Raw genomic sequence first — 25,066 nt, forward strand, 5'->3', positions numbered from 1 at the left:
TGGCACATGAAGCCTTACACGGGGCACTTGGACAGCAGTAAGGAGCAGTCCATCAACAGGCTAAGCCACCACCGCATGGTTGTTGAATGTGCCTTTGGCAGACTGAAAGCTAGATGGAGGTGTTTGTATGGCAGGCTAGACCTCTTGGAGGATCACGTCCCCAAGGTGGGGGCAGCATGCTGTTGCTTAGGTAATTTGTGTGTGTGTGAGAGAGGGTGAAGTATTTGCCCAATGGTAGGAGTATGAGTCCTGGCACCTGGGTGCAGTCTGAGTAGTCAGATACTCAGGACATCTGAGGAGGCCATGCTGTGACCATCACTATCAGAGAGGCTTTGAGGAATCACTTTGACAGCGAGGGGACCTGATGTTTCTGGGTGTTGGGGTTGCTTCCCTGCCTTATCCCACTGCTCATCCTGAGTGAGGTGTTCCTGTGACACTGGGGTGTTTCACACAACATAAACTCTTGGAAACCTGCATCACGTTTGAGTTTATTGATGTCTCAATTTCAAAACCTCAAAGTGAGAGCTGCTTTCACAGGGAGTAGAGTGTGAGGGGAAGAAACCATTACCTGAGCGAGAGTCTGTAGGCACAGAGCAGGGCTGGGGAACCTCAGCCCTGGAGATTGGATGCAGACCCTCGCTTGCCTGATCTGGCCTCCAAGGCTCAGCTCCCCTTCCCCTACCACTCCACTGCAGGGCTGGAGCACACAAACACTCAGCTAGGGACAAGCAGGCCTCTGAAGAAAACTTCCCACTATTTACCTGGAGGAAAACAAAACTCTCTCCAGAAACTGTGATCATGGTGCATTTTACAGTGGGGCAGGAGGGAAGGAGGGTTGGTTATGACTCCCCAAGAAAGCACAGCCCACGCTTGTGCAGCAGTTGTAACTGGAAGAAAATGGTGCTAATCCTACACTTGTTAATCCTCCACAGGCTGCCATCTTGCTGACATCCCTGACGAAGGTTAACAAGCAGGCCTGGGATCAGTTTTTCATGGAGAACAGACAGTGCCCCGGTCCTTACGCAGCTGAACTCTGTGCTGCCTTGGTTCCAAGGAAGATTCTTTTGCTGTCTGTGCGCACGTCGATGCTCTGTTTGGACATAACACAGACTCAAGAATGGATTAGCCATCTCACAAACACAAAGCTCCAGCTTGGCCAGTGCTTGTGTGGCTCCCCCTTCAATGGATGCATAGAGCAGATGATCACCCCAGATGGTACCATCTGTTCAGCCTTCCAACTCCACCCACCTGCACAGCAACGCACCCTACATCCCTTCTATTGCCTCAAGATGCTGAATCTCTTCTACATAGAATTGCTGAGCGTCCTCCATAACATCAGGACTGTCTTTGCTGCCTGACTTACACGTTGTCATCACCTCTGGGCCCTCCACAATCACTTCATCAACTTGGATTTGTGTTTCCAGGACAAGTATTTCCGGCTGAGTTCCCTGAGAACTCTTCACAGTCTTCTGCGATTTGGTTGTGGATGCCGCACCCAGGAATCCATCCAATTCCTTATAAAACTGGCATATTTTGGGTACACCGCCAGACTGGTTATTTGCCTCCTTCTCCTTTTGGTATGCTTGCAGGAGTTCCTTGATCTTGGCTCTGCATTGTAAGATGTCTGTCTGACACCCCCATCTGTGTTAGACACAGGGATGCATCCGGTCATGTCCCAGATGCCCCATCTACTGCATACATCACCATTTCTACTGCACACATCTCTATGCTAGTAGGTGTGTGGTTACTACTTTGAAGGATGGGTTTTCTCTGCTCAGTGAAAGCAAAGGATGCTCTGTCATACTGAGAGTTCTCGGTTTAATTGTCACTGCTTTGAAATTGTCATGATGGAAACACTGCTATACTAAGACTCCTGTGTGTACTGATGGATTGTTTTTTTATTGGTGCACTAGAAATTGCTGTTATTCGAGGCTGCTTCTTCATATTCCCACTGATGGACATAAAGTCCTCAGCTGATGGAGCCCTTTCAGAATTATGTTATTGGGAACCTCATGATCACACTCTTATGGCAGCGTGGTAGGAGATTGTATCAAGGGTGTGGCTCCTTATCACCACATTTCCTTCCAGTCTATAGGAGTTTCCTTATACCTGTAGTCTAGTTTGACCAGATCTTTGTATCTGTAATCTTGTACTAGGTGTCTTCACTGCAGAGTTAACCTGAGTGACTGGCACTAGGGTCAGAACACCTGGTTTAGCTTAGATTGGGTACAATCAGCCACACTGCAAAGCTACACTCAAATCACTAGGCATGTCTACAAGAGGAAATTATTTTAAAATAACTAAATTCAAAATAATAACTCCTGAAATAAAATCAAAACAGTCTTTTCCCACTATGGGGGAGTCTCAAAATTAGTCCAAGGCAGGCTCTATTATTGTGAACGTGCTACCTCGACTCACAGTCCCAGGAAAAACTAGGGAATAATTACTTCAAATTACTCTGGGGAGTAGATATTTTGAAATAGCAGTAGTGGAGTGTTGACAATAATGCTATTTCAAAATAGCTATTTCGAAATAAATGTTATTCCCCGAGAAAAGTAAGAGTAGAGATTTCAAAATAACCAGCCGTTATTTCAAAATAACATGCTTGGTAGTGTGGACACTCCACTTCTTATTTCAAAATAAGCAGGTTTATTTCAAAATAACTCCCTAGTGTAGACCAGGGCACGGTGTCCTCACTTGTGAGAGTAACTAGGACTTCTCGGGCCATATCCCACGGTTCTTAGTGCTTCAGGAAGGTGAGATAAGACACCTCCCCACACCAAGCCAGTAGTAAGTGGTCTGGTGTCATTGCAGAGCAAAGCATTGCAGTGTAAGGCCCAGATTTCTGGCCACATTCCTCCAGCAACCTCTCCCATGTGATTCAGAGGAGACTGATCTCGCACATGACAACCTGGATGAAGGAGGAGGAGAAGCTATTAGCACTCTTCTTGGGTAGTCCTGTGTGCCACATACAAATCTCCTCACTCCCTTCTCTCCCTCTCCTCTATCCTGGGCCTTCAGACTCCTGAGGGCTGGGAATGTAACTCTGTGCCAGGAAGCTGCGTGTGCTAGACCCAGCATGTGCTAGACACAGAGGGAAGCTGCCCTGCTCCTTAACCCCCTCCTGCCTGCAGGCACCTGCCCTAGAAGTTTCCTTACTGTGCTGCCTGCCTCTGAACCGCATGAGCCCAGATGCTCCCGAGAGCTCTGTGTACCTGCTGTACAGTGGCCGCTTTAAAGCAAAAATTTGGCCTTGCACAGAACACATCTTCATTGTCTTTACAGAGATCTTCCTTGTTCTCTGACAGGTTAGGGTTCACACATTTCCTATAACGTGTGTCCTTGTAACTTTTCATTGCAGTGGGAACAGCAGCCAGACCATTGCTTACACCCCGGGCTTCAGCATGTGTCTGCATGGTGTAGATCCATAGGTGAAATCGGAAAGAGAGGCTGTATTCAAAGAGCAGATGTACAGCATGAACTCCCTCATGGATCGCCAGGAGAGGAGAGCCTGCAGGTGAGACAGCAGGAGACCATCTTTGCCACAACTATGATGGAGCGCCTGACTGTATGTCTGGGGAAGGCTTCCTCTCAGAACTACGGATGTTAGATATTGTTTATTTTAGTAATCATGTTGCCATAATAATTTTTGGTGGTTATTTTTAGCCAGTGCATGACCAGCCCCATTCCTAGAGGGAGCAGTGCGGGGTGAAAGGAGGAGCCAGCTTAAAAATCAGCTCCCTGTGCAGATCAGCTCCCACCTGCAGCCCCTGTCTGCAGGGTGCCCGAGCTCCCTGCAGGCAGAGGCTGCTCTGGCATCCCATGGATCAGGCCCACCATGGAGAGGGTCTGCTCCAGTAACCCGCCTGCTCCCCCATCCTGCTGCCTCTGATATTGCCTGCTAAGCTGTCTCTCCCTCAGGGTATGTCTACACTACCACCCTAGTTCAAACGAGGGTGGTTAATGTAGTCAATCGAAGTTGCAAATGAAGCCTGGGATTTAAATATCCTGGGCTTCATTTGCATCTTGCCGGGCGCCGCCATTTTTAAATCCCCAGTAGTTCAGACTCCGTGCCCGCGGCTACACGTGGCATGAATTTGGTAGTTCGAATTAGGCTTTCTAATTAGTTCCGAGGAGTAACGGTAGTTAGAATTAAAAAGCCTAATTCGAACTACCTACTCCGTGCCGCGTGTAGCCACGGGCACGGAGTCCGAACTACCGGAGATTTAAAAATGGCGGCACCCAGCAAGATGCAAATGAAGCCCGGGATATTTAAATCCCAGGCTTCATTTGCAGCTTCGATTGACTACATTAACCACCCTAGTTCGAACTAGGGTGGTAGTGTAGACATACCCTCAGTGTATTGCTGATACAGAGGCAACAGCATGGAGGTAGTGCTCAGGGGAGTTGGCTTTTAAGCTGGCTCCCTACCTAAGCACTGGCTCCCACCTGTGCCCCCCCCAACTGCCTTTATTGGAGGAAGCATGTGGGAGGGGGGCAGGTGGCTTCACAGAACCAGCACACATGGGGAGCCACCATCAGCCTCAGCCTGGATCAATCCAGACAAGGGGTCCACTCTGACAGCACCGAGCCAGTAAGTGATGGTCCCATCAACACCCCTTCTTGTAGCCCTGCAAACGAGTAACCAATAAGCGAAGCCTTTAACCCTAAAAACTCCTCGCGCTGCTCCTCCCCTCCGCTCCTGGCTCCACGTGATTCTTTCATCCCCGGCACTGGGACACGAACAGGCTTCCTCTTTTGCGTCCGCCTCTGGCAGCGCCACGCCCGAGATCCCAGAGCGCTGGGGTAAGAGACTGCCCGGGCCAGGGCTTGGCAGGGCCGGGGGGGAAAGGGCTCCGGTCCCCGCCTGTCTGGGTTCCAAGGGAGCGGGAAAGCCGGGCTCGCTGCCTAGTTGCAGGTCCGCTAGCGGCTAATGCAGGGACTCGCCCGCTTCCGCCTCCGGCCATTGCCCGGCTGCATTGCCTGTCCTGGCGCCTCTGCCTTGCCCCTCTGCCCGGACTGCTGAATGCAGAGCGACCCAGCCCCACGTAGACCCCAGAGGGGGAGGTTTTCTGGGAGGGGGAAGCTGAGTCCCCTCCCTGTGCCCCAGGGTTGCCAGGTGTCTGGTTTTGAATCAGACAGGCCAGTATTTGAGCTTTCTGTGCGGGAAACAAATGGAGACAATAGAAATGTCGGGTATGTTCTAAATGAGATGGAATGTCCATTGTGATGTCATGTCAGGTATTTTTGTTGAAGCCATCTGGCTACACTAGTGCCCTCATGGTCAGGGGATCATGCGGCCCCCCTGGATAACTGGGGCTGGCGTGGTTGGTGGTGGTGGGAGGGCGTGAAACAGCTTGGTGGGCAGCGGAACAAAGGGAGAGAGGCGACACACACACACACAGTGCATCTACACAGCAAAGTTATTTCGGAATAACTGCGAGTGTCTACACAGCAATAGAGTTATTTCGAAATAACGGACGGATTACTCCAACTTCTGCAAACCTCATTCTATGAGAAATAACGCCTGTTCCAACATAGCTATTTTAAAATAAGGTGTGTGTAGACACTCCACTTCTGCTATTTCGAAATAGCCCCTCACCAGGGCCATTCTGGGGGTAAGTCTAGATGGCAGGATTTTTCCGCTTTTTTTTGTGTGGAAAAGCGAACATGGGGAGCCCTGTATTTCTTTTGGGGAGCCCTGTATTTCTCGTTCTATGAGAAATAAGGGTTTCTCAGAAACAGGCTTTTCCTCCGTTTGGCCCCATCTAGACGAGGCCAAACGGCAGAAAAGCAATCGGAAAAAGCTACACAAATTGTGGAGCACAATTTGCGTAGCTTTTTTTTTAAAAAAAGGCTATACTGTAGACTTAGCCTAAATTATTCCTCCTAGGGCTCTAAATTGAGATAGCTTATTTCAAAATAGCACGTCTACACTGCAGGGAAACCTCAAAATTAGTCTGAGGCAGGCTTCCCTAATGGTGACATGCTTAACTATTCCAGAATAGCTTATTCCGAAATAAATGTGCAGTGTAGATGTAACCACAGAGCGCCTGGGGTTGGGGTTGTATTGGGAGGCAGGGCTCAGGGTGCCTGGCTCAGCTCCAGCTGGTTTCAACCTGTGGCAAGGTGAACTCTGAACTGGGATCTGTGGGTTTTGAGGTTTTGAACTGTTTTCCGGTGAGACAGAGAAATGTGAGTCTGTGTGCGTATTTTGAGTCAGTGTCAATATGGCCTTGCCGCTTGATCAGTTTCCCACTCACTGCCAAACAACACAACTCATGCCCGAGTGTGGGTAACACATTGTCTGGAAGGGCTGCAGTTCCTCCCGGAGGAGGCGCTGTAGTGTGGGGAGAGGCGCTGTAGTGTGGGGGACCGGGAGATGCAGGAACTCAGCCGGAGGCTCCTCCCACACTCATGGCCTCTCTGAGAAACTGAAACTGTCAGATCAGCACGAGACCCAGGCACCTACATCTTATTCTCCTCCAGTGGAGCACCGTGGGAGAGAGGGGGCGGGCAGAGAACTGAACTAAAGTCTGAAGCCGGTTAAATGTGTGATACAGGCTTCCCTCTGCCCCCTGCTACAAAGGATCTGAGTTGTCCTTCTCTGTGTTAAGCATTTCTAAATGAATCAGGCCTCCAAAAAATGAGATTTTAAAATTGGAATTCTCCTCTTTACCTTCTGGTTTCTCAGCCTCTACGGTGGAACCAGGTCAAACTTTTCTCCTCCAGTGGCGCACCCTACCTGTTTACCCTAAGGAGCTGGGCTTTGGAAAACACCAACTACCCTAACATCAGAGCTGGCTACAGGGACTGAGACTTTCTCAGCCATCTAGGGGATTTAGAAACATCATGATTTCTATTACAGCAGTGCCTAGGTGACCTATGTAACTTTACAACCCTTTTGAGCCCTTTTACTTTGAAGGGAAGCTGTGCCCAAACAGTCCAGATCTCAGTAGACCAGCTGCCTCCCCTACCACCACCACACTGACAGCTGTTTGCAGGAAGAGGGGAGGTTCTCTACACCTGTAGCTCTTTCTTGATCATATATTTTCTTAGTGGCAAAAACATCCCAACTCAACACCCTCTTCCCTTCGGGCAGCATTTCCCTTTGTGGAGCAGGGAATCACTTTGACATACAATTTCCCTTGGAATGATGTGAGGAAGATAAGGATTTTCCTTCCTTCCTGCCAAGGTGAAGGAATGAAGGTTCCATCCAGATTCTGCTAGCAAATACACAACTGGACTTGTCCAACGGTAGTTGCTATTAACCCCATCTATGCCATATGTGAGTTACTATTCAACTTTGTGACTAAAAGAGGGGTGGTTGTCTGGAGCACACAGTTTGAACCCAGCTGTGGGAGAACGCTGTGTAACCGTTAAACCACAGGCCTAGATTCTGTTCCTACAGCTGCTACTGACTGAGTGACTCTGTGGATCTGGCAGGGGGCTGGTTACCGCCTGTGCCTTAATTTAATTCTCTCTTTGATGGATGTGGGCATGCTCACCCAAATGTATTGATAATACAAGAAAGCAGGGGCAGATATATGGCACGGCAAACGGGGCGGCCGCCCCGGGCCCTGCGCTTCAGAAAGCCCCACGCATGCGCTGTGGCAAAGGGGGGGCCCCACAGAATTATGCTGCCCAGGGCCCCGCAAAACGGTCATCTGCCCCTGCAAGAAAGTATGGATGTGAGTGGTTAATCAGTGACCATCACTCTTCTCCATTCATAGATTTGGAAGAGGAAAACAAGCTTTGCCTCTCACTCTTTCTGCTTTCCTCTGTCTCTGTCGGGTATGCATGAACGGGGCGGGCCACACCCTGGGATCTGCATGCGTCCGCGTGAGTCCGGCTCCCCGCTGGCCAATTCCCTCTCCCCGCCCCCTGCCAGCCAGTTCCTCCTTCCGATTTCCCACGGCCAGCCTCGCTGCCCCTGACTTCCACCCCGACCAGCTTGCTTCCTGCCGGCTGCCCCGCCCCCATTCTCCCCTGGCCAGCTACGCTGCCTCTGACCCCCTCCATCCTGCTTCTCTCCCAGCCAGTCCCTCCCCACTCTCACCCCCAATCAAGGGTGTCCAATTTTTTTTGCACCCTACCCCAGTGATGTACATGGCTGGGGGCTGAGTGTGTGTACGTCACCATCCCTCCCCCCTACTCCTTCTGCCGTGGCACTCAGCTGAGTTCTGCGCCGCTCGGCCGGGCCACCGCGGGGGAGCAAGTGGCCGTTTGGGCTCCCCTGCAGCAGCCCGGCCGAGCAGCACAAAACTCAGCTGAGTGCTACTGTGGGAGGCCCCCTGGCCATGTACGTCACTGCCCCACCTCTCTTCCCCTCCCACTGTGGCCCTCATCTAAGTTCTGTGCGCTCAGCTGGGCCACAGCGGGGGAGCAAGCAGCAACAAGCGGCCATTTGGGGTGTTGCATGAGGACCGCAGACCCCAGACGGCCGCTTGCCGCCACTTGCTCCCCCATCGTGGCCCGGCTAAGCGGTGCAGAAGTCAGTCGAGCACCACAGTGGGAGGAGAGAGCGCCCCCTCAGAGGCAAGACAGTAACGCTACAGCGTTACAGCCTCACAGACACTGGCCTACTATATATATGATAACATTTGCAGAATTTTAAAATATTTTGCACAGAAAATTTAATTTGTTGATGCCAAATACCCTCAGGAATATGGGGTGCTGGGCAGTTTGGGGAGTGCTGAGTGGTGTGAGGGGTCTGTGGGTGGGAAGGCCTTGGGCATAGGGATTTATGGTGATCTCTGAGTGAGGGGCCACTGGGATGGGGGTTACTGATCATGAGGGGTTGAGTGGTACCGAGCAGGGAGGCAGTGTGGTAGGCAGACTGGCAATGCAGGGCTTGTGTTGGAGGTGCAGGTGGGAGGGAAGCACAGGATTTGGGATGAAGGCTGCAAAATGCTGGGCTTAGGGAAACTGTGTTGGAGTAGGGGGCAGGAGTTAATGTCAAAGGGGGCACAGGATTGGGGTCCAGGGGCGGGGAAGCCCATGGCAGCCAAGGGAAATGGGGTGGGCTCCATTCCTGGGGAGGGTGGAAGGGCCACCAAAATACAGTTTGCCAAGGGTGCCTTTTTCCCTAAGGCTGGCTCGGCCCAGCGCCTGCAGCAGCATCCCCGGCCCAAGCGTGGCTGAGACACGATGGCAACAGCATCTGGGGATGTTGAGAGCGGAGTGCCGCTGCAGGCACCTCCTGCTTCAAGAGCCAGTGGACAACAGGGGATTGGAGTGGAGTCAGGTAATGGGGCAGATAAAGGCACTGATCCCTGGCTCACACAGCGCTGGGCGTGTGGCTGGGCAGGAGCTGTTTGGGCTGGTGGGTCAGACCCCCTGTGACAGCCCTGGCCCCTCTTGGTCTGGCTCCTTCTCCCCCTTCGGCTGCATGGTACCCCGGTGAGACCCCATATGCGGGGACGGGTTCTGGGCAGGGGGTTGGGGGGTCCTGCCCCTGGAACATCTCTGTGCCCTGAGCTCACTGGTCTGGTGCTGGCCTGGCTGGCAGTGTGGTGGGGGGGGGGGGGCTGTTCTGCCAGCCCCAGCCTGCCCGCTGCCTGAGCGCCTCTCCCAGAGCATCCGGCGGGAGGTGCAAGGGACAGAATGGGGTATGTCCAAGGGCAGCCCTAGCCCTGGTGCTGTCAGTGCGATGTGGCCCCACAGCCCGGACTGACAGGGCTCTCTGTTTCAGGGCTTCGTTTTAACTACAACAAATGTACAGTCGCCTTGGGAGTCGTGTCCTTAGTTCTCCTCATCACAGTTATTGCCCTGGCAGGTGAGTTCTCAGCCCTCCCTGCCCCCTTTCTGCACATTCCCCCTTCCTCGCCCCCTCTCCCCCCAAACTGCCCCAGTCACAGCATCTCCTCCTGGCCTGTCTGGCTCCTGCCCCTGGCACTGAGGCCTCGTGGGGGATACTCCTCCCAGAGCCACCTCCTGCCCCCTCCCAGGTCCTGCCCTGGGCACTCGCTGGGAGGGTCGGGTCTGACTGACACTAGCTCCCCCAGCCCATCTCTGAGCATGTGAGGTCCCAGTGACTTTCACTGGGCCCCAAATACAGTCACTGACACCCGACTGTGTGTATGTGTGTGCGGGGGGATGATTGACGGGGTGGGGGCAGGGTAGCAGTGAGCTGGGCCCCCTTCCTGCAGCCTGTCGACCTGAGGTACCAGCCTGGCCTTCCTGTGTCCTTACCTCGTGCCCAGGGACGGGCTGGCAGGTGCTGCCTGTCATTGAAATGAGCAGAGATACCGCCATTAATGTTGTGTGGAACCCACCAATGAATGACCTCTGCAGTGCAAGGCCCCGCAGCGATAGTGACTCCTCCAACTCCACAGGTGGTGTGTGCTGGTGCCGAGAGTGGCTGTTGCTATTGAACATGAGCCTGGCTGTGTCTGCCCCTGGTCTGAAGAGGCGGAGGCGAGGGGCAGAGAGACTGTCAGGGGTGGGGTTTATCTCTGATCACTGGGCCCCTGGAGCAGCTGGCAGAGGGGGATGAATCCAGCTCTGTCTGCACTAGGAATCCTCTGTGCTGATGTCGTGACATTGATAGTTACATTAGTGCAATTGCTCATGTGGATGTGTTGCAGTGGTGCAGAAGGGGGCTTGCCCTGGCGGTCACTGCAGTAAGTTATCAGAGACACGCAGCTCCAGCACATCTGTGTGAGGTATTCGCACTGATGCAACTGCCTCACCACCCTTACACCAACATCAGCTGCCCTCTACCGGAGGGCTGTGAGCAAAGCCAAACTTACCCACACACAGAACATGCAGCTGTGTAGGTGTGGTGTAGTGTAAGTTCCTTGCTGGCTGCTATGCATGGGCTGTGGATGACCCCCACTGGCAGCTGTCTGTAAGCACTGCCCAGCAGGGGGTGCCTTACCAGATGTGAGTCCCCCTGCATCCAAACTCCTTCCCATCGCTTGCTGCCTGAAACCCTAACTGTTGTTAGGACTTGCTGTGAGCTCCCTGCTGTTCTGGCCACATGGCTCACATTCCATAAGGTGGGATCTGTGAGCCTGGGGTGCTGGGAGCCCTCAGGATACAGTGGGAGCAGATGGAGAGATGGCACCTGTCAGAGGCTTCCAGAAATGAAGGGCTCCTTGCTGTGCCCTGAACATCTTAGGCACTGCTGGAAGGGGCCCTGGGCTTGGTCTGTATATTACCACATCCAGGTCTGTCATTGGCATCTTCATCATAGTCCCATTACACCCCAGCTCTTAGGGCAGTGACAAAGCTCCTGCACTCTTGTCTGTTTCCAGCAAGTTTTTCACTGGTTTGCTAGCTGTGCCCCTGGTTTTTTCAGCTCAACTTCAACAGCTCTTCGCCATGTTTTCAGGCAGCCTCATTTTCTCTTGGAGTTCTTGGAGTTATCGTGGATAGTTCTCTGAAAACTCCCACAGTGTGCAGCGGTGGTCAAAAAGGCAACTAGGATGCTAGGAATTACTAAGAAAGGGATAGAAAATATGACACAGAATATCTTACTGCCCCTGTATAAAACTATGGTACACCCACATCTTGAATACTGTGTAAAGATGTGGTCTCCTCACCTCAAAAATGATATTTTGGCCTTGGAAAGGGTTCAGAAAAGGGCAACTAAAATGATTAGGGGTTTGGAATGGGTCTCATATGAAGAGAAGTTAAAGTGACTGGGACTTTGTAGTTTAGAAAAGAGGAGACTGAGGCGGGATATGATAGAGGTCAATAAAATCATGAGTGGTGTGGAGAGGGCGAATAAAGAAAAGTTATTTATTAGTTCCCATAATAGAAGAACTAGAGGACACCAAATGAAGTTAATGGGTAGCAGGTTTAAAACTAATAAAAGAACGTTCTTCTTCACACAGCGTGTAGTCAACTTGTGGAACTCCTTGCCAGAGGAGGCTGTGAAGGCTAGGACTATAACAGAGTTTAAAGAGAAGCTAGATAATTTCATGGAGGTTAGGTCCATAAAAGGCTATTAGCCAGGGGATAGAATTGGTGTCCCTGGCCTCTGTTTGTCAGAGGCTGGAGAAGGATGGCAGGAGACAAATCGCTTGATCATTGTCTTTGGTCCATCCTCTCTGGGGCACCTGGTGCTGGCCACTGTCGGCAGACAGGATACTGGGCTAGATGGACCTTTGGTCTGACCCAGTACAGCCATTCTTATGTTCTTATGTTCTCTTGCCTTCAGGTGTCCATCTTCATGGCTGCTCGGGTGAGGGGATCAGTTTCCCTCCAAAACACATGGCCAATCCATCTCCAACACCTCCTGGCAATGTTAGTGCTCCTGTCTTCTTGACTGCACTTTATAACTAGATCTTGATTTGAAATTGTTCTGGGCCAAAAGACATGGAGGATTTTTCCGAGGAGGGCTGTATGGAATGGAGACAGTTTGGCTATGTCATACTTTCTCCCCCAGCGCCTTACGGGGTATGTATGAAATGTGAATTTGTGCCTCTCACAGCTGCAGCAGTTCCCTGGAACAAGTGATACAAATCACACACTGGGTGGCAGCAGTGAGCATCTGTTGCACTGCCCACCTTGCTCAGGGCTGTAAGTTATGGTAAGAGGAAACTGAAGACCAAATTTGATAGTTTTACCCTTTAGGAGGATTTTTTGAACAAACAGGGGCTCTTGTACATTTCAAAGGAGGAATGTGGAAGTGCCTATCAACTAGTCAAGTAGTCGATGGAAATTCCATCGACTACTCGACTAGTAAAATAACAGATATTTAACATCCCTACTCTGGCAAGGAGTTCCACAGGTTGTGCATTGCACGAGGGAAAACTTCCTTTTGTTTGTTTTAGACCTGCTACCTGTTCATTTCATTTGGTGACCCTAGTTCTTGTTATGGAATAAGTAAAAAACTTTTCATTCACTTTCTCCACACCTGTCATGATTTTATAGACCTCTATCATATCCCCCCTTAGACTCTTCTTTTCTAAGCTGAGAAGTCCCAGTCTTTTTAATCTCTCTTGGCAGCTGTTCCAAACCCCTAATAATTTTTTTGACCTTTTCTGAACCTTTTCCAATGCCAATATATCTTTTTTGAGATGAGACGACTACATCTGTACACAGTATTCAAGATGTGAGTATCCCATGGATTTATACAGAGGCAATAAGATGATATTGACATTATTCTCTATCCCTTTTTTATGATGCCTAACATGCACCAAAATAAAATATACACATTTAGCAGGTTGTAATTTTAAAAACCATATATCATATGCGGCATTTTGCCTAAAGCATCTTCAAGTTATGCATATTCATCAGCCAATTTTCATAAATCATTGAGGAGGCTGTGATACCAGCACCAATGCCTAAGGCTGAGAGGTTGGTCGGGTAGTGGCAGGTGTGTGGACTGGCTTAGTGACTTTTCCCCATAATTATCCTATTAACTTGCCTCTGGTTCTTCATCTGCAACTCTGCCCTTTCCAGGGGCTCTGGGTGGCCCCACAGCAGTTCTCTGATGGCCCCGAAAGGATCATACTGCAGGCAGAGCAACTGGGCCTTTGTAGCTGAGGGGGGAAGAGTCTCTACACAAGTCACACCTGGCCGGGGGGGGGGGGGGGGGGGGGGGGGGGGAGAGCACCAGTGTCAGAGGCTACCTTCCATTGCTGCAGTTCTGGCGCCTCCTTGTGGCCGATTGAAAGTTACTTCATCTGTTCAGCCTTGTGTGGTTTTGTGCCCCAGCTGCTCTCACTGTGTCCCTGCCCCCAGTCTTGGGTGATCCTTCCTGCCAGGCAAATGTCTCCTGCGAAGCATCTCCCTCACCCTGCGTCTGGCCGCGCTGGGAGCTCCGGGCAGCAGGCGCTCGGCCTGGCGAAGGGCAGGGAGTTTGTTCCCACCCTCCGCTCAGCCCCCTTCTGGGCACTCCAGTGCAGAGCAGGGGGCAGTGGCCCAGGTGAGCCACGTTCCTCGGGGAACCGGCCTGGCCAACCCTGCTGAACTCGCCTCTTACCCAGCGTCGCTCTCCTGCCTGCTGCCAGCCCTGACCACAGCCACTTCCCTCTGCCACCCCCTTGCCCTGCCCACCCCCTGCTCTGACCCGCAGCCTGGCCCAGTTCTCTGACAAACAGCAGCTGCATCCTTATTGAATGTGAACCAAGACAGTGGTCCAGTGACACCAGGGACAGGTAACCCTCCTCGGGGGCTGGATTCCCAGCGTCCCCCTGGCTCCTTCACTCCCTCTCAGCCCCTTTCGGGTGCAGAGGAGTCTCAGCTGTCTTAGGAGTTCTCTGCCCACTCTCAGGCAGGTTCCCCCTTACCCAGGTGTTCCTGTCTCATTTCAGCGTTGTTACCTGGGCGCTCGCCACGCGTGCCAGGCCCCGCGTGCCCGGACGACTGGGTCGGGTACCGAGGGAAATGCTACCATTTTTCCGAGGCTGAAAGGAATTGGACCGACAGCCGGAGCAACTGCTCTGCCCTGGGGGCCTCTCTGGCTTGTATTGACACCCTGAAGGAAATGGTGAGACTCTCTCATTGCACTGGCCTGGGCTCAGCGGCTGCAGGAGCAGGGCCCGGGATTTGCCCTGTGGCTGTGGAGCAGCTGGGAGCCCAGAGCCAATGGACTTTCCAGCCCTGCATGTCTGGCCTGGCTGGGCTCAGGGCTCCTTTGGTGTCAGGTGAGACCACTCACTCCAGTGTGGAATCGCTCCTTCTTGGCCCTCTTTATAGAAGACCATCCCTCTCTAGGGCTGGGCTGGTTCAGGTGTCTGGTGTACTTCATGAGGCGGAAAGGGGATGAAATCCCAGCTCAACTTGAAGAGCCAGAGCTCCGTCCTGGATAGGAGAAAGGGCAGCCAGCTGATGGTGGGGGATGGGATGAGAGAGTTTTTTCTCAGTCTTGGCCCCTCCCAGCATCCCCTGCTCTGATCATCTCTCTCCTTTCCTGGGGAGGGCTGGAGGGAGCCCAGCTGCCCAACAGGCAAGGGTTTCACACAGAGCCTGGCCCGGCATGGGGGGCAAGCAGTGGGAACTTGGACCCGGCAGCTCCCAAGCGCTGCCCCAGCCCTCGGGAAGTTGGGATGGGGGGAGCTGGGTTGGGCTGGGGGGGTTAATACTGAATTACCCAGCGCTGGGCAGGGGGGAGGGGCAAATCTCCAGCCACCCCCTGAGAACATTCAGACCCCTCTGTGCACCCCTGGGATTCCCACCCCAGCGCTGGGGAGCAGCAGGGTCGGGCTGTAGCCCTTGATTGAATTTAATGTTAATTGTGCTGCCTTGGGCTTATCTCTGGTGGTTACAGTCTCAATTTATCTTTATTTTTGCTCTGGATTTAGAGCCCATAGGAACTGGTCTGTGTCCCCTAGAAACACAAGGGACACACATTCTATAGACTGTTCACATGGACACTGTTGTGCAGCCTTTGTCTTGTGGCTAAGGCACATGTTAGAAACAATATTTGTGTTTACATGATTTTATCATTTAAATTTAGCCTTCCTGGCTGTACTTGCACTGTTACTACCTGTCGGCACCTCTTTCCCCCTAAGCTTTTGGGTTATTTCTCACTCAGTGTCTTAAATCATCGTTTCTTGTCCTACAATAGCCAAGCTAAATTTTTGCAGGCTTCAGGCTGCGGGTTCTTGCATTTCAGCTTATCTACTTATGTCTGCTCCTTAGTTCCCCGAAATACTGAGCCATGGTATCCCTTTGCAATCCTACAAATCAACTCTAATTAACCTAATCCTTTAACTTTTATAATCCTACAAGTCAGCACTAATTAACATACACTTGTATATATGTTATAACATTGATCAGTCGTAACCTCACACAATACTAAACAGGGCTCTGACACCCCCACTACTTCTGCTGTTCTAGGCTTTTATGCTGCGTTACAGTGGCAGCTCTGACTACTGGATCGGACTCTGCAGGGCCCCGGGGCAGCCCTGGAAATGGACCAATGGCACTGAATTCAACAGCCTGTGAGTCTTTTCCTCCCCTCTGTGAGCTCCCTGAGCATTGAGATCCTGGTGTCAGAGATCCCAAATTCAGCCTGACACCCCCTTCCATCAGTGCTATGGAACAGCCAGAGAGTGCTCAGGTTCTTGTATGCTCGGTGTATTAGTGATGGGTGAAGGCTTCAGATCTGTGTAGATCAGGGTTACAAACTTCACTTCAGCAGCCTCCTTCTGACAATAAAAACCACCACACTGCCCTTTAGAGGGGGAACCAAAGCCCAGGGGCGGCCCGTGAGCCTGGGCGAGCGAGGCAGCTGCCTAGGGCGCCGCTGGCTCGGGCGCCCAATGGTGACGTCATGGCCATTGACGGCTATCCAGGCAGGGGGCGCCGATTGCGCCGCCCCGCCTAGGGCGCCAGCTGCTGCAGCTGGCCTCGGGCTGCTCCTGCCAAAACACTGTGGCATGCAGGGGAAAACATGCTCCGTTTTCCTTAGATATAAATGTTAAGAGAAGGTTCTTTTTCATGTGTCGTTTGCTACATTTGGGTCCAGGGATTTAGCTGAAAGCGGTGAACAGGGGGAGGGAGCAGGGAGAGGAATGATGTCCCTGGCCTCTGTTTGACTGGAAATGAGTGAAAGGGGAGGGCTCACTTGAGGATTCCCTGTTTCTGTTCTCTCCCTCTGAGGCACCTGGCACTGGCCACTGTGGGCAGACAGGGTACTGGGCTGGCTGGACCTTTGATCTAACTGGGTATGGCTGTCCTTATGCTCTCTTATGTTCTGCCACCCCATGGGGTCCATACCAGAAGAAGGCATCTGAATGCACCATTGTCATGCTATCAGAAATCCGCTGGGCTGATTCTGGTGGGGGCTAAGTTGGCCCATCTCTGGGACAGATCATGACCCATCTGGAGCCAGAGATGAATGGTGTGAGGGGAGACCCAGCCTGCCCAGAGTAGTGCTAGTCCTTCGTACAGCCCAGCACCTGGCTACTGAATAAGGAGAGTGGGAGGGTTTGCTTATGGGCCTTGATCCCACCCTGTAACCAGGTGGGAAGTGCTGGCCTGCAGCTCTGATGGAGAAACTCTTTGTGGGTATGTCTACACTACCACCCTAGTTCGAACTAGGGTGGTTAATGTAGGCAACCGGAGTTGCAAATGAAGCCCGGGATTTGAATTTCCCGGGCTTCATTTGCATGTTGCCGGGCGCCGCCATTTTTAAATGCCGGCTAGTTCAGACTCCATGCCCGCGGCTACACGCGGCACAGACTAGGTAGTTCAGACTAGGCTTCCTATTCCGAACTACCGTTACTCCTCGTGGAACGCGTGTAGCCGCGGGCACAGAGTCCGAACTAGCCGGCATTTAAAAATGGCGGCGCCCGGCAACATGCAAATGAAGCCCGGAAAATTCAAATCCCGGGCTTCATTTGCAACTCCGGTTGCCTACAGTAACCACCCTAGTTTGAACTAGGGTGGTAGTGTAGGCATACCCTGTGAGTGGCTGGGTCACACCATGGCCTCTGGGTCTGGGCTCCTGCTTCTGTGCTGCTGGTGTTTCGCTTTAGCACCCTCCTCCCCAAAGCGTGGCCTGTCCTGCCAAGAACTCAGCCTGAGAGCTGATGGGAAGTGCCTGGGGAGCCCTGGCCCCAGCTCTTATGTGAGGCGTCACTGCTGCTCCTCACCATGTCCCGCTCCCCTGGAACCCGCACCTGAGGCAGTTTGGGGGATGGGGTCAGCCCTGGAGGGGCCTGTCCAAACCCAGTTGTGTGGGCAGAGCAGGAACTGGGATGAGAATATCCTCCCATTATCAATGCTCCATGGAGGCCAGTTCATCTGAGACCCTTGCCTTTAGCTGGAGTGGGGGGAGGGGACTGGGAGAGGGCCCTGGGGCTGGTATGGGAAGGGGAACTGAGGGGCTGGGAATGCAGCAGCTCCGTGCAGTGCGTGAGTGTTGCCCCCTCTCTGTGACCAATGGGAAATGCCCAGCTCCTTTTTGTGGCTTCTGTCTTGCAGGTTTCTAATAGCAGGAGAGGGTGACTGCGCGTATCTTGATGGGAACAGAATCAACAGCCTGCAATGCACCAGTGAGAGACGCTGGATCTGCAACAAACCTGATGTGCTTACAGAGGCATAGGAGGCTGCAGTGAAAGGGGGCAGAGAAATAACAAGAATATTATCAAAATTAGCCCGAGAAGCCAGACTGTTACCTGTGAAACTGCTCCAACCCAGCGTCAGATATGTTTTGCTTCTAAGAAGCACACCATGTTTATTGAAAGTACAGTATGAAAAGCAGCATATGCATTTACCTACGGGCCAAGAAAGATTGCGCATGAGTGAGGAGGTGGGCTTGGTTGATTGTGATTCGGGGCTTCTCTGAGGCTTGACTTTCAGGACCGAATCCAGGGTCCCATGGCAAAAGCCCCCCATCATGTCTGTAAGTTGTCATTGGAGTCTCTAGGTGTTCAGTATCATGCAACCATCATTCACCCTTGAATGGTGTTAAGCTCAGGATTTTCAACAGTTCTCCATTGATGCCCCTTGTCAGGCTACCTATCATCATCTCTTGTTTGTGTCTCACTGTTTCCAGGGTTCATCAACTCTGCAAATTCAATTCTAGCCTCAAGTATGAAGAAGGCTTCCTAATTGTCATCTTGGACATTTGTCATGGCTTAATTCTCCAACTTGGCACTTCAAGTGTGGATATGGGGGCTGGGTAGCAGAATAAACTCTGTAAGTACCTGTCTCCGTAACTCCCAGAGACAAACTTGTCCAGTCTCAGTTTCCCTGAGACCCAAAAGAATGACAGTTGGTTTGCTGCCCCCATCAAGTATAAGTAAAAAAATATAACATATGCCCTTTTCCAAGGAAGAGGTCACTTGAATCTGCCTCCCTGAGGCAAAGCTCTCCCCCCACTCCCCATCCCAACCTTTGTTTTCCTAACACCAAGCAAAATGATCAGAGGGAATCCAAAGAGAACAATGGGGAACGCATGGTCATAGCTATTCTTGAGCATACACAATAGCATAACACTCCTTCGCTGCAACAGCCCAATGGCTTTCTTTCAGGCTGTGTCTACACTACACAATTCTTCCAGAAAAAGCTACACAAATTGCAAGCTGCAATTTGTGTAGCTTTTTCCACTTTTTTTTTTTTTTGGCAGAGGCATGACATGAGTAAGGGTATGTCTACACTACAGCGCTAATTCGAACTAACTTAGCTAATTCGAACTAAGCTAATTCGAACTAACGGATCCAGACTAAAAAACTAGTTCGAATTAGCGTTTTGCTAATTCGAACTAGCATGTCCACATAGCGTGGACCCTGAACCGGGGTTAAGGATGGCCGGAAGCAGTGCCGGCAGGGCATCAGAGGAGGACTTAGAGCGTGGAGCTGCTGTCTCAGGCTAGCCGAGGGCTGTGCTTAAAGGGACCCGACCCCCACCCCGGACAGACAGTTCTCAGGGGTGCCCCGCTTGCAAAGCAGTCCTGGCTTGGAGTGCCCGGACTGCCCACACTGGGCACATCACAGCACTCGGCCATCAGACCGGCTGCACTTGCCGCAGGCTGCCATCTGGGGAGAGGGGGCAATTGGGGGGCTGCAGGAGAGCTTCCACCCCCAGAAGCCCGCAGAGCCAGCCCAGTCCTCCCCATCGGGGGCTCGTACCCCATTCCTCCCTCACCTCCTTCCACTTAACCCTCCGTAGCCCCCCTTCCTGATGTACAAAATAAAGGACAATTGTGTTCAAAAATAGAATCTCTCTTTATTGAACAAAACTGGGGGAGACTGGGAAAAGGAGGTGGGAGAGGGGAAGAGAGCGGCTGGGAGAGGGGAGGGCAACTAAAATGATCAGGGGTTTGGAACAGGTCCCATATGAAGAGAGGCTAAAGAGACTGGGACTTTTCAGCTTAGAAAAGAGGAGATGGAGGGGGGATAGGATAGAGGTCTATAAAAGCATGAGTGGGGTGGAGAGGGTGCAAACAGAAAAGTTCTTCATTAGTTCCCATAATAGAAGGACTAGAGGACACCAAAGGAAAGGAATGGGTAGCAGGCTTCAAACTAATAAGAGAAAGTTCTTCACAAAGCAAATAGTCAACCTGTGGAACTCCTTGCTGCAGGAGGCTGTGAAGGCTAGAACGAGAACAGAGTTTAAAGAGAAGTGAGATCAATTCATGGAGGTTGGGTCCATGGAGTGGTATTAGCCAGGGGGTAGAAATGGTATCCCTGCCCGAAGTTTGTGGAAGGCTGGAGAGGGATGGCACGAGACAAATGGCTTGGTCACTGTCTTTGGTCCATCCCCTCCAGGGTCCCTAGGGTTGGCCGCTGTCGGCAGACAGGCTACTGGGCTAGATGGACCTTTGGTCTGACCCAGGATGACCATGGTAAGCTCAGGGCTCAGGGTCGGGGGTCTCAGTGGACCACCTTGATTTTCATGCACACCTGCTCCTGGGTGGCCAGGCTGGCAGCTCTCCTGCCCTAGACAGCCGCTTTTCTGTGCCTAGTGCGGAGGTTGTGGACGACGTCCAGGATGTCTGCACAAGACCAGGCGGGCACCCGCCTCTTGCGGTCCTGGGCAAGCTCCCGGGAAGAGGGGGAGGGCTGAGGGGCATCGGGTGGCTGGCTTGAGCCGTGCCAGGTGCAGGGTCTGCTGGCTGGGTGCTGGCAGGCTTGCACCTGGCACGAGCATCGTAGCCAGCCCGTGCCCCTTTAAGGGGTCCCTGGCCGGGAGGGGGGCAGACGAGTTTCCCTGGTGTTGGCCAGAGTGGCCACCAGGGAAACCTGGGGAGGGCTAGCCTCCCACTAGTTCGAATTAAGGGGCTACACACCCCTTAATTCGAACTAGTAAGTTCGAACTAGGGTTAGTCCTCGTAGAATGAGGTTTACCTAGTTCGAACTAAGCGCTCCGCTAGTTCGAATTAAGTTCCAACTAGCGGAGCGCTAGTGTAGCGCCTATCAAAGTTAATTCGAACTAACGTCTGTTAGTTTGAATTAACTTTGTAGTGTAGACATACCCATAGATGTTTGGGCAAGTGGCAGCATTCAGCATACAGTAGTCCATGCAAAAGCAGATTTCTCCATCTGCTTTGGGAATTAGGGCTACCAGAGAAGCACATATTCTCCGAAGGGCGAATTACACCCATCTCTACCATGTCCTTGATCTCCCTCTGGGTATGTCTACACTACCCCCCTAGTTCGAACTAGGGGGGTAATGTATGCATACCGAACTTGCTAATGAAGCCCGGGATTTGAATTTCCCGGGCTTCATTAGCATAAAGCCGGCGCCGCCATTTTTAAAAGCTGGCTAGTGCGAACTCCGTGCCGCGCGGCTACACGCGGCATGGACTATATAGTTCGGATTAGGCTTCTAATCCGAACTATCTGTACGCCTCGTGGAACTATCTAGTCCATGCCGTGTGTAGCCGCGCGGCACGGGGTTCGCACTAGCCGGCTTTTAAAAATGGCTGCGCCGGCTTTATGCTAATGAAGCCCGGGAAATTCAAATCCCGGGCTTCATTAGCAAGTTCGGTATGCATACATTACCCCCCTAGTTCGAACTAGGGGGGTAGTGTAGACATACCCTCTGTATAGTTGCATTGGCCCTTTGAGGCTGTGCTGCAGGGGGCGGGGTTAACTGGTTCCATTGGTGCTTTTCGGGCTAAATAGCCAGGAAGTGATTAAGGATGTGTTGCTGCGAGCCTGGCTGCACTTTCTGTGGTCTGCCATCCGGGAGGTCCATTGGAGGGCTGTCAGTATTCAGGAGGCCCTGTGGGAGAGCTTCCACTGTGAGGAGCACTAAGAGCCTCCCTGGTCTGCCCCACTGGGGGCTTGTGCCTCATGTCCCTGCACTTCCTCCTCCTTTCCCCCCCCCCCCCGATGTCAAATAAAATACACATATTGTCATGAACACAAACTCTCTTTATTTAACAAAACGAGGGGGGGGGAATGAAACTGGTGAGACTGGGGAAAGGAGGCGGGAGAAGAGAGGGTGGGAGAGGGGAGGGGGAAGCTTGGGAGGAGGGAGCTGGAAGGGGGAAGAAGGGAGAGGGGAAGCTCAGGGCTCAGGGTTGGGGGTCTCATCGGACCAATTTGATTTTCACTCGCACCTGCTCCTGGGTTTGCATGTGGCCTGTAGTGGCCAGGCTGGCAGCTATCCTGCCATAGACGGCTGTGTTCTTCTGTCTAGTGCGGAGATCATGGATGTTGGGGGCAACTCCCCCAAACCTGAATAAGATCCGTGATCTCCACCCTGGACGAGGAAGGCACCCACCTTCTCCGGGCCCTGGCAGGCTCCTGGGAGCTAGCAAACTGCTCCTGGGGAGCAGTGGAGGGCTGGCTGCCAGTGACTTGCTGGCTCATGTTTTGGGGCCACTGGGTCGGGGGCAGTGACTGCTGGCTCTGGGCTGGCAGGCTTGGAGCTGGCACAGGCATTGTGGCTAGAGTCTGGGGACGGGGCGGGGGGGAGGAAGGGAGATTGGCCACCAGGGCACCCTGGGAAGCCGCTTTTCCGGAATAAGCTGCGAGCTGTCTACTCTGGCCCCTTGAATTTCCGGAAAAGCAATGACGATCTACTGTAAAATTATGCTGCTCCCGCTCGGGCAAAAGTCCTTTTTCTGGAAAACTGTTCCGGAAAAGGGCCAGTGTAGACAGCCCAGTAGTCTTTTCTGGAAAAAAGCCCCGATCGCGAAAATGACGATCGGGGCTTTTTTCCGGAAAAGCGCGTCTACATTGGCCATGGACTTTTCCGGAAAAGCATCCTGCCAATGTAGACGCTCTTTTCCCGGAAATACTTATAATGGAAAAATGTTCTGTTTTAAGCATTTCCGGAAAAGGGTGCCAGTGTAGACGTAGCCAAACTGTTTTAAACCTGTTTTACTGGTTTGAACCTGTTGTAAGGCCTGAGAAGGGAATGTGAGGAGGTAGGTAATGACTGGAGGAGATTTGGTGCAAAGGCATGACCTGTATATGCATGCAACTGTAAGTGGTCAGTGGGAAAGGAGTGATTACCATGTAAGACAGTGCAAAAGACATTACCTTTTGTTTGAGAAGTTGCAAAAACTTTTCCTGAGAGTATCCTAGAGATTTTTGCCCTGGAATGCATTCCTGAATAAAGCTGGTTGCTTGAGAAGGGTATCTGGAATTGATTTGATAGGGGTTTTGGCCCCCATCTAAACCCTCGGATTAAAATTCTCCATCAATTCCCAAGAGCCGCTACTAGAGGACACCAGACTCTGCTAAACCCTGTCCTAAAGCACATAGCACCCAGCGGAAAGGCTTTTTCTACAGCCCTGTGACCTCCCCATCCCATTCCACATGTGATGACATGTTGTAGGCCACTCCACCAGACGTTTCCCCCTTTAAATGACCTTTTATCACCTTATAGCCGCTGGGTGCAACTTGCATGCAAATCCCTGCCCGGGCCTTGCTGTTTCAATGCAAACTCCCAGATTCTAGCAGCCTCAGTCTCTCCCCAGCCACAGACCTGCCCGGCCCTGCTCGCTGGGGAGTTTCCTTCAGTGCTTGGGCATGAGAATGGAATCTCTGCTGCTTTTCCTTGCCCTGTCCTCTCCCAGGTGTGGCTGGTCTAGTGACAGTGAAGCCTAGAGAGACCCTCACATTGACTTGTGCTGGCTTGAGTATATCCATCGCTGACCGCAGCTATGCATGGAACTGGGTCTGGCGGGGTCCTGGGAAAGGGCTGGAGTGGATGGATACATGTACCCATATAATGGAAATACACACTGCACCCCATCTTTCCAAGGCTGAGTCACCATATCTGGGCGCAAAAAGGGAGAACACCATGATTAACTGGTTGGGTGGCTACCCCTCTTTGCTCCAGCTAGAGCCAGATCATAGTGAAGCTGTCCCTGCTGTGTTCCAGCTCCAGCAGGCCATACTAACAAACGTGCACAAATAAATAATTTAAATTTTAAATCCAAACAGCTGTAAACGCTGTGTACAGGCAGTCCCCGACTTACGAACGGGGTGAGGCAACTCCCGCACTTGCGCAGCAGCATTCCCGGGCTCGCTCACCTGGGTCCTAGGATCCTCCTCCTCCTCGGGCCGGCTCCGACTGGGGTCCCGCAGAGCTGCCGGGCAGAGGAAAAGTGCCTCCCCATGCCCGCTGCCCCCCCCCACCCCTCTGCCAGCAACAGGCTGCCCCCTCCCCTGAGCAACAGGCTGCTGAACAGACAAAAGCAGCCTCTCTGCCCCTCCTCCCCTCTATACATGCCGGGCTCCCGGAGCCTCCCCGGGGCTCGCTCACCTGGGTCCTAGAATCCACCTCCTCGTCCTCTTCGGCCGGCTCCAACTGGCCTCTGCCTGCAGCAGCTGGCCACAGGGACAGGGATCCCGCAGAGCTGCCGGGCAGAGGAAAAGTGCCTCCCCACGCCCGCTGCCCCCCCCCCCCCCGCGGCCTCGCATCCTGCAAGCCTCCCCCCTCCCAGCAACAGGCTGCCCCCTCCCCTGAGCAACAGGCTGCCGAACAGCAGACAAAAGCAGCCTCTCCGCCCCTCCTCCCCCTATACATGCTGGGCTCCCTGGGCAAACAAAGACTCCACCAAAACAAACAAAGTGCTGGCCTCATTGTGTTAGCAAAAAAAGGACCCTCCTCCTAGAACCCTGGGTGGTGTGTGGAAATAAAGCTATTAGCTCAAAGCATGGTGCTGAGCTGTTTGGTATTTGATGAGTTACTCCTTTAGTCCTGAGTTTGTCACAGGGACAGAAATAGATGTGAAATCTTCTGAACAGGGGAACAGACAGCAAAACAAACATTAGAGGGGAGTTAACCTTTCCCTATGCTATCCAAAACTAAAAAAAAATTTTGGCTAGAGTTTCCCCTACAATATGTACCAGTTCCGACTTACATACAAATTCAACTTAAGAACAAACCTACAGTCCCTATCTTGTACGTAACCCGGGGACTGCCTGTATTGTGCATCTCAGACTGCCTGCCTGTTTGCATGATGCAAATTGAGAGATTGCTGCTTCCTATAGATTTCCTCATTTTGTGGATTTTGCAGACAGCCACAGGACGAGGGGGTTGTCTTGTTAGCCTAGATCAATCCTTTAAATCAATATTGGAATGCAGAAACACAGTGGACTCTTCATTTCAGAGGCAAACTGTGTCATGAAAGAAGAGTCAGAGACCGTCTTGCTGTAAAGCACCACAAAGATTAAAACTATGAGAAGTCCTG

General features: G+C 52.3%; 1 protein-coding gene across 9 annotated transcripts in view; it reads left to right on the top strand.

Annotated features, from left to right (window-relative positions):
• LOC102455822 (C-type lectin domain family 2 member B-like) overlaps nucleotides 1–20,469 on the top strand; it is a 28,973-nt gene extending 8,504 nt beyond the window's left edge. The window contains exons 2-10 of one of the 9 annotated variants that reach the window (XM_089770653.1): nucleotides 933–1,736; nucleotides 3,362–3,517; nucleotides 7,196–7,288; nucleotides 7,734–7,842; nucleotides 9,094–9,247; nucleotides 9,695–9,778; nucleotides 14,271–14,446; nucleotides 15,799–15,902; nucleotides 17,890–20,469. In XM_089770653.1, coding sequence (XP_089626779.1) covers nucleotides 9,151–9,247; nucleotides 9,695–9,778; nucleotides 14,271–14,446; nucleotides 15,799–15,902; nucleotides 17,890–18,010 — 582 coding nt within the window. In that variant the 5' untranslated portion in view covers nucleotides 933–1,736; nucleotides 3,362–3,517; nucleotides 7,196–7,288; nucleotides 7,734–7,842; nucleotides 9,094–9,150 and the 3' untranslated portion in view covers nucleotides 18,011–20,469. Of the gene's footprint in view, nucleotides 1–932; nucleotides 1,737–3,361; nucleotides 3,518–4,331; nucleotides 4,807–7,102; nucleotides 7,289–7,733; nucleotides 7,843–9,093; nucleotides 9,248–9,694; nucleotides 9,779–14,270; nucleotides 14,447–15,798; nucleotides 15,903–16,563; nucleotides 16,629–17,889 lie in introns of those variants that run through there. The other 8 variants (XM_089770647.1, XM_089770648.1, XM_089770655.1 and 5 more) reach the window with 8 other exon arrangements.
• The last annotated feature ends 4,597 nt before the right edge of the window (nucleotides 20,470–25,066 follow it).

Source organism: Pelodiscus sinensis, chromosome 19 (assembly GCF_052426305.1).
Source record: "Pelodiscus sinensis isolate ZL-2025 chromosome 19, ASM5242630v1, whole genome shotgun sequence".
NCBI classification, from domain to species: Eukaryota; Metazoa; Chordata; order Testudines; family Trionychidae; genus Pelodiscus; species Pelodiscus sinensis.